General features: G+C 39.5%; 1 protein-coding gene across 15 annotated transcripts in view; it reads right to left on the bottom strand.

The window, feature by feature from the left end:
* Positions 1–2,051: 2,051 nt before the first annotated feature.
* SLC19A3 (solute carrier family 19 member 3) overlaps positions 2,052–13,700 on the bottom strand; it is a 37,569-nt gene continuing 25,920 nt past the window's right edge. For 14 of the 15 annotated variants that reach the window (XM_072796530.1, XM_072796534.1, XM_072796529.1 and 11 more), the window contains 5 exons: positions 10,448–10,599; positions 7,658–8,483; positions 5,648–5,840; positions 4,052–4,193; positions 2,052–3,271 (listed from right to left, as the gene is read on the bottom strand). In XM_072796530.1, coding sequence (XP_072652631.1) covers positions 3,095–3,271; positions 4,052–4,193; positions 5,648–5,840; positions 7,658–8,483; positions 10,448–10,597 — 1,488 coding nt within the window. In that variant the 5' untranslated portion in view covers positions 10,598–10,599 and the 3' untranslated portion in view covers positions 2,052–3,094. Of the gene's footprint in view, positions 3,272–4,051; positions 4,249–5,647; positions 5,841–7,657; positions 8,484–10,447; positions 10,600–13,700 lie in introns of those variants that run through there. The other variant, XM_072796542.1, reaches the window with a different exon arrangement.

The raw sequence follows: 13,700 nt of genomic DNA on the forward strand, positions 1-13,700 counted from the left end.
AAACACTGCTGAAATGAAAAACATCTGTGAGTCATTTCCAAGGCAGGCGGTACACAGAGGTGTATATTTCAACCACAAAAATCTATAGGTGGAAAGATATTCATATTTTTAATTGTGAGAGTTCAGAGTTTTTCATCACAGCAATGAAGCTAATATATACTCTCACCAACCACCTTTGAGACAGTCTGTTGAACCATTCCCAAAGAACCAAGCATATTATTACACTTTTGGATTAGCTTCTAGTCTGCCAGGTGAAAAATGGTATCTCATTGTACTTTGACAAACATTTCCCAGATGAGTTCATTTAAACATCATGTACATGTCTGAGTCATTTGTATTTCACTTTCTCTGAATTTCCTGTTCACATTCTTTGCCCATTTTTCTATCAGGTAACTGATCTTTTTCTTATCAGTTGGTAATGGTTCTTTATAAACTAGGGAAAGCAGATTTGGAATTTTAAAAAAGATTTTATTTATTTATTCATGAAAGAGAGAGAGAGAGAGAGACAGAGACACAGGCAGAGGGAGAAGCAGGCTCCATGCAGGGAGCCCGACATGGGACTCGATCCTGGGTTTCCAGGATCACGCCCTGGGCTGAGGGTGGTGCTAAACTGCTGAGCCACCCGGGCTGCCCAGCAGATTTGAAATGTTGCAATATTTATTCCAGCTTATTGTGTCTTTTGCATTTGTTTGCAGTGGTTTTTCTTCCACACGTGTTTAGTTTTATGCTATTTTTTTAATGATTTCAAGGTTTTATACTACTTTAGAAAGGTTTAAGATTATAAAATAATGTTTACATTTTTCTTAGTATTTTTGTGGTTTCACTTTTTTATATCTGTGCATTGATACATCTGTATTACATATAGATGAAGTTATTCTATCACTTGTGGGTACAACTTTGTTTCCCTTTGAAAAAAATGTTCTAATTTATTAAATGTTATTTTTCTTCCTTTTGTATGAGATGCTATCTTTATCATAGTCTAAAATCCCATTAGGAACTAAGGATTAATTCAGAACTTTCTACTCTGTTCCAGTGGACTGTCTCTTTGTGTTGCTGTTTCTGTAGTTGAGAGTTTATTTATTTAAAGATTTTATTTATTTGTTCATGAGAGACACACACACACACACAGAGAAAGAGAGAGAGAGAGGGGCAGAGACACAGGCAGAGGGAGAAGCAGGTTCCATGCTGGGAGCCTGATATGGGACTTGATCCCGGGACTCCAGGATCATGCCCTGGGCCAAAGGCAGGCACTAAACCACTGAGCCACCCAGGGATCCCATGTAGTTGAGAGTTTAAATAGAATTTTTTTCTCTGCAAATTATTTAATTTCATTTTCCAACTGGACAAAGCATTTTCTTGGTTCTTCTTTGTTTTCTTTCCAAATTAAATTTAGAATCACCCTTACTAGTTCTGAATAAAGATGTATTTTTTTCCTTCTAGGATGGGATTTAACTTATAAATTTATTTAGAAAACATGATGTCTTTATGTATTTTTTTCTTCCTGAGAACAAGATAGGCTTTTCCATATGTTTAGGTGTTATTTTGCAATCTACAGAAGTGTTTGCAGGTATGGTCATAGATGCCTTACACATTTATTAAATAGATTACATGTAATTATTTTGTATTTTTTTTGTCCTATCATAAATTGGATCTTTTACTCCTATGCATCTTCTAAATGGTTGTTGTATCATGAGTAAAGCTGATTTCTATATACTTTCTGCACTGCAATCTTAGTTTTTAGTTGAGTCTCCTGGGTGAATACTTGTGGTCTCTAGAATAATGATAGTTTTGCCTCCTCTTTTAAAGTTTTTATTTTCCCTCTCTCTCTCTCTCTCTCTCTCTCTCTCCTTGTCTAATTGTGTTGGCTTATACCTCTAGTACAATAAATTAAATAAGGAGAATAATAGCGATTATCTTTTCCTTGGTTTTGATATAAGTAGGAATGTCACTAGTTTTCTCTACTTAGTAGGTGTTGGCTTTGGAGCTGAGTTTTATTTTCAGTCCAGTGATCGAATTTTAGAATTTGGAGAAAAGTATATGTGAGACACAAATCTTGAACCGGCATTCTTTATTTCCATGGCAGATTATTCCATGTGTCTTCTATTGAAGTTTCAAAGGACATACAAGCACAGATGATTCTTAGCACAATTCATCAAGAATTTAGAAAGGCAATTTAATATTTTTGCACATAGTATTTTATGTAGGACAATCTCTGCCACTTAAAAATTAGATGTCCCCCTCGCTGCTGGCCCCATCATTATTTTTTTTTATTTACAAATATTTTCAGAAATTCCTGGAAATTTCCACTTACATTTTTCTGTTTTAGACAGAGATCAAACTGACATATCATGACCTATCTGGAGTCATGGTAGGGAGAAAGCTCACTTCCTCTCCTAGGCCACCAGGAATTGACTTGAATGTCATTCTGTGGATACACAGGAATGTCTGGGGCTATTCCTGAGATAGAATTTCAACAACACTCAGAATAACACAAAGTAAAAAGTAATCATGACAAAATCAAATGGTGATATTACCAAATAGTAGTTTGTGAACAATGCCATGTTATCAGGATTGAAGAGGGGTCTTTAGAAACTGGACCAGACCTGGAGATTCTCTCAGAGCACTGCAAGTTATATAGAAATATACTTGATAAAATAAGGAAAATAACTATGTGACAAAAAATGTCCCATCTCTTGTCTGTTTTGGTAAAATAAAACAAATATTTAAACCTAGCAAAGGGGTTGGTCCAGTTAGTATTTCTGTTTATGAATGGAGAACTTCAACTCCAGGATGACTGGTGTTTTCTCATAGTTTATTTCCATGCCATGTGTATGTCCTAGTGAGTAATCAAAACCAGAATATCTCAGTTCTTGCTACTCACTGGGGTCCCCAACATAAGCTATTTGATCGAGATGATGGGCCTTGTTGACTGCATACAGATGGACACATAGTAGCCGGTCTAAAACTGAGATTTTGTTGTGGTTTTGAAAAGGTTTGTTGAAAACCAGACTTAGGAAGTGTACCAATTTGTGGAACTTAGTAACTTTATGACCAGGAGGATCCTTGCCCAGCGGATGCAGTGGCTGCCATAAGGTTAGAGCTTTGTTCCTGTAATGACATTCCTTAGCCCCTCTGGGTGGGGCTCATCTGGATTCTGACTTGTAGCTGGTCTCTGTGCTTGCTTTTGGCATCTGGTTGAGTAGATGATGTACATGCTTCTTGTTAGAAAAATGCCAGCAATAACTGTAAAATAACTCCCATAAACTAAAAACTAGAGAAAAACACATAGAGGTAATTAGACACACGTAAAATATGACTATGTCACTGATAATACACAGTGATGATAATGATTTGCTTGGATTATGGGATAACTAAGACCCAGGATATACACAATACTTTCTTCTTCTATCTTAGAAGAATCAACTATAAAAATGTAAGAAATTCAGTAACTAAGAATGTGGGCTCTGGAGCCAAGGTTGCTTGGGTTCACACCCCAGCTAACACCAACAATAGTGAAAAAACACTAAATTCCACTGATCCATGTGTTTATGTCTACAGGATAGTGAATGAATTTAGTGAATGATAGGAATGAATTTTAGATAATGAGGTTACTTCTTACATAACTATCCCTTTCTTTCCCAGATCCATATGTAAAATGTGAAATGGGGCTATTTCAAGACCCTCAGTGGAGTAGGGAAAAGGAGTTGAGCTCTGCAGTCATGTACCACTTCTAGACAAATCTCCTAAACCTTGGAACGAATATTATGGCAGGAGGAAAAGCAGACATAGAGGGGGCACAATGGCCAGAGCGGCATCTGACGACATGTTAGTAGCCACCGGCAAATGTTACCGAGTATGGTTATTGCTGAAAACCTACTTGGTGTGTTACAATATGATAAGGAAGGAATTGCTTATTTAAAAATTTGCTCAACTAAGCAATTCAAGAAATTAAATACTGCTTGTGGTGAGGTTGAAAAAACCTTTCAGATTACCTAGTTATTCCACATTCCCCCAACTACCTGAGTAGGAAAACAACAATATTACAGCTTACCTGAATGCTGATTGGCAGGTTGAGTCCTTTCTGATCTACTACAATCACTGTCATAATGGTCTGGATCACCAGGGCCATGAAGGTGTTCATTCCAAACACCAAGGCATAGCGTTCCACACTCAGATTAACCGCGATCTGAAATCTATCATTAAATGTTGAATTACATTCTTTAACAAAATACACATGGGATCCTTACCCTTAAAAGACAGAAAATAAAGAAATGGAGATCAAAGCAGTGTCTTGCTATCAGCCCTTTTTGTCTAAATCTCTTCCAGTTTAGACAAATAGGCAGAGCAAAGGGAATTAAAAAAATACAATACAGTTGAAGGCTGAATTAAAACACCAGTTAAAGGAAATATGGCACAATTTCTCCTCTTCAATTTAATGCTTCCAGAAATTGACCCTAGATTTTCTGAGTCTTCATAACCTGAGAATATTTGATGGTTTCTGATTATAGATACTCTTTCACAGTGAATTTTTATGAAAATGCAAGCAATGTCCAATTCATGGAATCATTTGGAGAATTATTCTTTTTCCTGTCAATTGTATCAACAGTTTCAAATTTTGGTGGGCGAGTTATTTATTTTTAGGAAGATCCAGATCATGATTGGTTGTATAATTGAGTGAATCTATAAATAATTTATTCTAATAACTATATAGGTTTTGACACCTTATAACTACTGAATGACTGGCAAATGTATGTTATCTAGAGCTGTTCTGTGGAACAAGGGTAAAAGGCTTTTGGTTCTGAAGATTCTTAAAATGAGAAGAAGTAATGTAATCCTACCTTAACAATGTCCTTGAATTAAAAAGAAGAAACTTAAGAGACATGAGTTTGATTTGTTAAACTGACATATTTCCACTAAAAAAAAAAAGTAAACAACCTTATTCTCTTTCATGATCTTTTTCCAAGCTGCTCATATTTCTGTGGTTTGTCAATTCCTTATCAAACATTTTTCACACATTAAACCTCAGAACTTAATAAAGCTTCTGGCTCTACTTCTTTCATGTGATTTGAAATTCAAATATTTCTTATCTCTTTTGATTAATATCAAAGCACATTTCCTGTAGTCAGCTTTCTCTGCACTTCTATATGAAACAAAACGTTTTTCATTGTTAAAAACTGATTTCTGAGCTAGTTTCTTATAATCGTTGCATCCACTTTTTTCAATATCCAAGTTTTTATAACCCGCTGAGTATATTTTGCTTCACCCAAATGTATATGTCTGGTATTACACAAACAACTAAATGAAATTAATGATGAAACCTAAACTTAATCATTCAGAAGCAGATTGCACCCTGTCTTGTTATGGCAAAAAACTTGAAATAAAAATCACAACCCGACAGTGTATCTTTGCTTTTGGTTCATGAACCCATAGGATTTTTTTTCTTTGATGACTTATCTTAGCAGCATTCAGAGGTCAAATAGTTAAATGAAAACATGGCTTCATTGTGCCCAATTTAATATGTAGCCAACATTTAATATTGCTATTGATTAAAATACTTCTGAAGTTTTGCAAAGAACTACAGAAATGCTACAGAAGAGAGAACATGGTGTGGGTTTAGGAGTGGAGAGAAATGATTGGTAATACTTACACTGCTATGGTTATAAGAAGCATATAGCTGGACTTGAATATCAAGTAGCCAGCATAGCATGCCCAGATGTCAGTTGTGTAATGCATGAGAAACAGAGAGCCTGCATTGATGATGGAGAAGATCGCTAGAGCCAACTCTCCCAGAAGATCCCAGTTGACTTTCACGTAGCCCACTGCAAAGGCAGTCACGGCCCCTGAGAAAGAAACATTAAGGGAGATCCACACATTGACTGTGCACATGGGATATGCCACCGTGCTCTATTTACATTTATTTATTTATTTATTTATTTATTTATTTATTTATTTATTTATTTATTTTTTACTGTGCTCTCTTTAAAAAGTCAAGTCTTAGGCAAATGTACATGATGAATGTATGGATTTCACAAAAATAGCATGTAGATTTATCTTTTTCTCAACCATGTTTTCTGTTGGCTTCTCTCTTTACCTCCTCCTCTTTCAATCAGGTAGTTGCCACACTTTTAATTAATATCCATTACATGCCATGTACTGTGCCATGTGGAGAGGCCCGAAAGTTTTTTTACCACAGCAGCGTGGGGAGAAACGATCCATAAACCCTGTCACTTGCTACAACATGTGAGGAGCAGGAATAGAGAAGAGTGAAAGGGCTGCTCTGATAGTATACCTGGCCCGTCCATACTTGCCTTTCTCATTGGTTGTTTATCGTAATTTTTTTCAATGGGTAACAGATATGTTGCCCTGGATAGAAAATTTTAGTCTTTATTAGTAATCTTAAACTGCTGGTGTCCATCTCAGTGTCTTTGAGATCTAACCCATTTACTTGAGGTTTTCAGTGAACTCAATATTGACTTACAGAGTTTAAGAGACTGAATAATTGGCAGTCATTAGGGTTAGCATTTATAGTTCTTTTTAGCAAAATAAAAGGTACTTATGTTTCAAGTTACTGATGTTTGATGAACTTTTCCATGTGTGATCCAGGAAAGAACCAATGCTACAAAGGAAATACCATTCTTTCACCCCACCCTCCCAGAATTTGGAATGTAGAAGAAATAATTTCAGTGAACCAAGTCCAGAGCAGTCCTGGTGTGCAGGAGTAAAGGTGAAGCCTCCCAAAAGAGAGACAATAAGAGAATGGACGCCACTTGACTTTTCTGAATTTTTTGTAAACGAGGGTGTGGAAATCTCCTACTTCCTAGAAAATATCTTTAAAGTCTCAGTTGAATTTAAGTTCCCACTTACCAGGATATAAATATTTATTGTAGAGTAAACTTCAAAGGCAGATTTCCTTCTGGTGTTAGAATCCTGACTCTTGCATACATTCCACATCTCACTTAAATCTCTTAAGAAAGCTATTTTTAGAACTTTTTTTAAAAAAGATTTTATTTATTTATTCATGAGAGAGAGAGAGAGAGAGAGAGAGAGAGAGATGTAGAGACACAGGCAGAGGGAGAAGCAGGCTCCATGCAGGGAGCCTGATGTGGGACTCGATCCCAGGACTCCAGGATCATGCCCTGGGCTGAAGGCAGGGACTAAACCGCTGAGCCACCCAGGGATCCCCCCATTTTTAGAACTTTTTGGTGTGGAACCTAAGATTGCTAATGGTCGGCACTAGTTAAATCAAATCTTTTAGTGGTAATCTGGAAGGCTTGAGGGTTCAATCTATTTTACTAAAATAATGAAAACTTCTTACTTATATATAAGGTGAGTATTTTTCTTTGTATATAAAAAAACAACCTGAAAGAAGAAGGGGTATTATTAACCCCTTTCCTAATGATGAATTGGAATCTTAGGAGTTTGCCTAAAATTTAATCATTTGGTGCTTAATCCAGAGCTCTTGAGTTACTTGCCATAACTCTACCACATTACATACAAATGTCATGGTCCTATTTTTCTTTCTTCCAGTGCCTTCCATTAAAAACAAAGGTTAATATGCCTTCTGACAGAATTAGCTTACCACCATGGAGTTTAGCAACAAAGACAAAAACGTAATGGGGGTAGCCCATCAAGGGAAGATAAATCAATGTTTGCTTACCTCCAAAGGTTGCAATAGCTTCTACTGCCCCATTATAGATGAAAGAACTCTGGGATGGTGCCTTGTAATCCCACAGGATTTGAACATAGTTCAAAATTTGGTTAAAACCTGCTGTAGAGAAGGCCCACCAGAGGGACCAGTAAAAAAGACGCTTTGAGGAGTAGCATTCCTTCAAATCTTGGAACCACTGCACAAAAACACTTAAAACCAAATTTTTAGGCATTGGGCTATTCACCGGAGCACCATCCAGGTTCCCTGAAATGGTTGGTATTTCTGAAGTGGGTATCTCTTCACCATCTTGTGTGGTAACTTTGGAAGGTTCATCTGACACTGTATTTTTGTTTGATGGTTTCTGTACCTCTTTGTTGGATTTTGCATGAAAAAACATGCTCTTCTTAGGCATTGGTAGGAAAAGTGAAAAAAGAAAGGCCACACAGACAGAGGCCAAGGATATGACATTGAGATAAAAGTACGATACGTTGGCCAGGGACACCAGGAGCTGGGCCAGCACGGAGGCCACTGTGTAGGCCACCAGTGTGATGCTCCTGCAGTAGCCACTCACTTTCTGGTAGTGCTCTGGGCTGACCACGCTGTAAATGTAGGCATAGTAGGCCACCTCGGTGGCAGTCACCATCCCATAGAAGAACTCTACAACCTGCATGGTCTTCACTCCCTGGCCAAACAAGAGCAGCAGCCAGGTGATGATGAAGCTGATCCCTTGCAGGATGATGACTGGCTTGTAGCGGACATAGTCAGTGAGGATGAACACAGGGAGCAGCAGCACCAGATAAGAGTATGTCCAAACTGGTAAGATCTCGTTTGTGATCTGTGAGGTTGAAAAATGGATCATGTGACCATGAAGCACCAGGAGGTGAAAGAGATACCTTTTTACGTAGTACATTACTAAGGTGTAGGTGGCTTGCCCAATATCAAACTCTGCATCCAACTGGATAGGATATTCTTCATATTATGGAAAAGCACAAGTGAAAACTGATTTTCTTTCTTTATTCTTTCTTTCTTTCTTTCTTTCTTTCTTTCTTTCTTTCTTTCTTTCTTTCTTTCTTTCTTCGATTATTTATTTATTTATTTGAGACAGCGCACAGAGGGAGAGGGAGAGGAAGAAGCATACTCCCTGCTGAGCAGAGAGCCCAACACGGCACTCGATCCCAGGACCTCGAGATCATGACCTGGGTTGAAGGCAGACACTCAACTGACTGAGCCATCCAGGGGCCCCCAGAAAATGGATTTTCAAGGAAAAAAGAGGTCCTCCCCCTTCTTCAAAATAAAACCAATTTATAAATTTATGTGCATCCCAACGGAAGAATATATTTGCTTAATGTGCAATCTGAACTCTCTTAAAGTTAAACAGTATGTACATTTGAGTTAAATTAGTTAAAAATTATTCAACAGACACTCCTGGGGTTTTTAGTCTCTTAAAAAAATACCATTCCTCTTTTGTTCAAAGATTTTAACATTAGACAAAGGGGCTACAATGTTAGAAGACTCCAACAAACTTTATGTTTATTTGATCCATCACCATGTCAGAAATGTCCACAGTCTAATGAACACATGTGAGGACAGAAAAGAATAAATAACCTTGCAAAATTGCAAAGTGGGAACAAGTCATGCATTGCATTATCTTCCTGGCCAAATCTCCCAAAGCTTTTCCCCTCCCAATTCTACTGGTTAACCTCTGCTTACTCAATTCTGTCTCATTTGATGTGGGTATCTCATGGCTATTGTCAGAAATGCAAGGAACTGCAGTGATCATTCCTAGGAAGGAAGGACCAAAGGGGTTGATCTCTGGGGCAGGATGGGTCCGGCGGCAGCACTGTCACACCACACCTGCATTTGTTCTGTTCTGTGCCACTGCTGTAGACAGCAGAGTGATTCAAAGGCTAGTGGGACTGAGTGGCACCTCTGGGCATAGGTATGCAAACTGGTCTATAGTGGTCACAGAAGCAGACCCCAGTCGGTTCACTGGCTGATTTAGGACCTGTATTTGTCCTTTGTTTTGTCTCAATTGTGATCGGCTTCCATCTGGAAAAAAATTGGAAACAGAGTTGTCGCAAAGTGATTTTACATCACCACACAACACGTTTGCTTTTTTGTCCGTAGCACCTCATCACCAAATTAACTAGCATCGGTTAGCCTTCTAGGTGAAGGCACACACTCTGTAGTGTCTTCGTGGCTATGGCTGGAGATTATAAAACCAGAGCAGGGTAATTCTCCAGGTGGGTGAGTGCCTTTTCTTGTTGCACTTATTATTAAAAAAGGAGGTGGATCTTTTAAGACAATTTGGCCTTCAGGGGAAGATAGAGCTGAGAGATAAAGCTGTTAAGTCTCACTGGCTGGTAAACAGTTTTTCACAACTGAGTAAGTGTCCTAAAAAAATTGATATGGTTCTTTATCAGATCCTGCTTATACCTCAGCCATCTAAAAGTTTATTAGGACTAGATCCTGTGCCTGGCAGAGATTTTACGTTAGGATTACGTTAGTATAACAGAATCGATGGAGCCCTGAAAATTACCTTGTGTTAAGACTAATGGTAGAGCTCCATAAAAGTTAAAATATGTATTGGACTTTAATATGCTGAGGCTTCCCATTTTTACAAGTGTGAGGAGGGAAGACTAGTTTGAATCATTGTATTAAATGACAAATACTATGAAAATGGATCACCAAGGTTAGTGCGTTAATATCTCAAGTTTGATGAAGCCCTAACCCCACATCTTGTTCAAATCCTGTAAAATTAAACCACGTTAAGATATGTATGTATGTATATTAATTTACCTCTGAGCTGGTCAGGTTTTTATCTGGTCCAGATAAATACGGGATAAGGAAGGGTTCTGAGGGTCTCATCATGGAGAAAAATCCAAATAAGCACAGGATCACAGTAGGATAAATCCAGGAATGACTTGACAAAGTTTTGAAACAATCCATGGCTGATCAAATGGAAACAGAGTCAAAATTAGCTGACATTTAATTACTTTTGGCATCTTGGATATAACGAGAAACGTGTTTCTAAATGTTTTGTGGAAGGATAAAGTTTCCTCTGTCTGCAGCTGAAATGGGAAGGTGAATGATTCATAAGTGTTTTCACATATTCCTTAGGTGCGCCGGTCAAACCCTCCTTAGTCAACAGGCTTCTTACTCATTATTGCTGGGACAGGTTACGCCCCCTTAGTGCTCTTCAGCATAAACATGGTAATGAGTAGTTCCTGATAAATGGTAAACATGGGTTAATTAATGCTTGAAAGGAAGTACAACCCTGGCTGGTGCATTACTGGTGTACATGTGGTAGGTGACATACTTCTAGGAGGTCAACTCCAACTTCACAAGATTTAGTGGCTCAAGTTACTATTTTTTTTTAAGATTTTATTTATTCACGATAGACACAGAGAGAGAGGCAGAGACACAGGCAGAGGGAGAAGTAGGCTCCATGTAGGGAGCCTGATGTGGGACTCGATCCCAGGACTCCAGGATCACGCCCTGAGCTGAAGGCTGACATTCAACCGCTGAGCCACCCAGACATCCCTCAAGTTACTATTAATTCATCTGCCATAGTATTTTGTATTGTGACCCTGAAATCTTTAACACACTGAATGGCCTGTTTATTTACACATTTATCTCCCCGTTAGACCATCCCTTACTTTTGTGGTTGCTTGACACATAGTACACATCCAAAATACTTTTGTTAGGTGTCTCCAATCTGAGAACTTATAATTTCTCAGTTTAAAAAAAAAATTAAGCCAGATGAAGAATCGACTGGCCATTTTTTCCTATATCCCCTCTGTTCGAGACTGATGCTTAGTCTGTGTTGGGAACGAAAGGCACCAGTTTGTAGGTTGCTACCCTGCTCTTCATTAAGATTGGGCCCATTTCTTCCATTGGTCTGCAACTTCACACCACTCAGTGGGGGCAGGGAGCTGATTAATAATAGTTCATGCTTTGTTTCGAAGCCGCAAGTGTAATTGCTTGAAATTCAAACTTCAGGCAAGAAGTCCAATGGTGAATCTGCCACAGGAAAATCCCCTCTGATTCCTTCATATTGGGGATCCAGTCTACTTACAAAGTGTCCACATTTTTGGAAGCCTTGGATGGGGAAACTAACTTGCTGTATGATGCTTTTCTGTATATTATCTAGTTTATTAACTCCTAATAATAACTGTAAAAATATATACCACTTTCCCAAATTCCCAGGTGAGCATATGGGACATCCAAGGTGTCCTACAACTGGCTTCCAATCACCCGGTCAAGATCTGAATCCACATATCTCTGATGTCCATCTGGATCCCTTTTCCTGCTCCACTCTGCCTCATTCTGGTAGCTCTAATGATAACCTTTCCTCGTAGTGAGGGAAGAAAGTATTTTCATGAACACATTCATCCTAAAGATTATGACTAACTACATAGAGCCAATTATAGTTTGAAAGTGGACCTAAGAGAGGGAAAGTGATGATCTCTCCAGCAGAGGAAGTCACTGGGTGCAATTCCAGGTATTCAGGAAGACAAACTTTGCTAGGGGCTAGGGAGGTGGGTAGGTCTTGCAGAAGGAAGTGGATGAAGGTCAAACTTCACCGCTGAGAGCTAGTAAAGCTTTGTTTGCATTTCCAGAGTGTACTGCTGGCTGCATCAGGAGAAGGCCAGGGAGGCCCTTAACTCTACAAATGCCTTGCAGTTCAGTTGTGCATCTGTAGAAGGGGGTAATGATGTTAACTGTGTAGGCTTTCTGTGAGTACTGGGTGCCTTGACTGATATCTGGAAAGGACCTGGTGCCATGTTGGGCATAGCACCGCTGCTCAAACACACGGCACTTCTCTTCCCTTTCCTCTCTTCATGTTGGAGGATCTAGAATCCACAGTGATTCTGGCTTAATGAGGAGAAATGAGAGAATGTGTCTGGCCTTAGCTGCAAACAGCCGGGAAATATCTGGGGGGCTCACACCTGTATCCTAGGATATACTGGGCTTCCTTTCCTCACTCCTTTTCTAGCCTCCTCCCCACAGAAACAAACACACGCTCCAAAGCTAGGTTTTCTGCTAGAGGAAATAAGAGAAGACATCTAATCCAACATTTGCAGGAATCCTTTAGTCCAGACAACAGCAGGAGCAACCAGACCCTTTCTGAGGCCATGTCTTGCTTGGTGTCTCTTCTTCCTCCTGCAGGGCTCCAGCCCTTGTCGCTGCCTGCTGGGAGACTTCTACACTGGCAAATATTTGGCTGTTCTTTCACCTGCCCCGACCCAAGGTCTCCTAGGCATCTAGCACTTGCCTCATTTCCTAATCCTTCCTTACTCCGGCCCCTTAACAAAGACCGTGTGGACTTGACTTATGTATCAGATCCCCTGGGAACTTGGAGAAATATGGGCTCCCCGACTCCATCCCTAACGTGTGGTTCAGTAGGTATGGGGGCCAGGGAATCTGCATTCATGCAGAGTGTGATTCTGACACATGATGCCCAAGGACCACTTGTCCCTCTCTCACCCTCTGGGCAAACTGGCTCCATGCCACGGCCTTGGATCTTAACAGGGTGGAGAGGGAAGTGGATGGAAATTGTCCAGGGAGCTTTTGCAAAATTACACGTAGACATGCAGCCCTGAAATTCTTTTCTGGTTCTCTAGGCCCTGAAGAGTCCAGGCCAGGTGATGGAAAGGTCCTCAGGTGACTGATGTTTTGGGTAGACGTCTCACACCGTCAGCCCCAACCCACTAACCTCTTCATGTGCACACATCACTCCCTGTCTGTGACCCATTCTGGCCCAGTTAGCTGAAAACCTTTTCCTGTAGGTGCCCTGGAGTGTCTGTGTCTAGCACTGAATAAATACCACGGGTCTGGCTTCTTTAGTTACTGGCACACGGGTATCTGAAATTCTCCAGCTCAGCATGGCCTTTCACCCACTCTCTGAAGGCAGTGATTTTTTTTTTCTTACTTGTGAAAGATCCTGCCAACTCACACAGATAAAATGAGAACAACCTATCAGCTACTGTCGGCTTGGCTCCTGCCTTACACCAAGTACTGTATTAGTTGCTGTATAACATTATTGTCT

The sequence above is a fragment of the Canis lupus genome, chromosome 24 (assembly GCF_048164855.1).
Source record: "Canis lupus baileyi chromosome 24, mCanLup2.hap1, whole genome shotgun sequence".
In the NCBI taxonomy this organism is placed as follows: domain Eukaryota; kingdom Metazoa; phylum Chordata; class Mammalia; order Carnivora; family Canidae; genus Canis; species Canis lupus.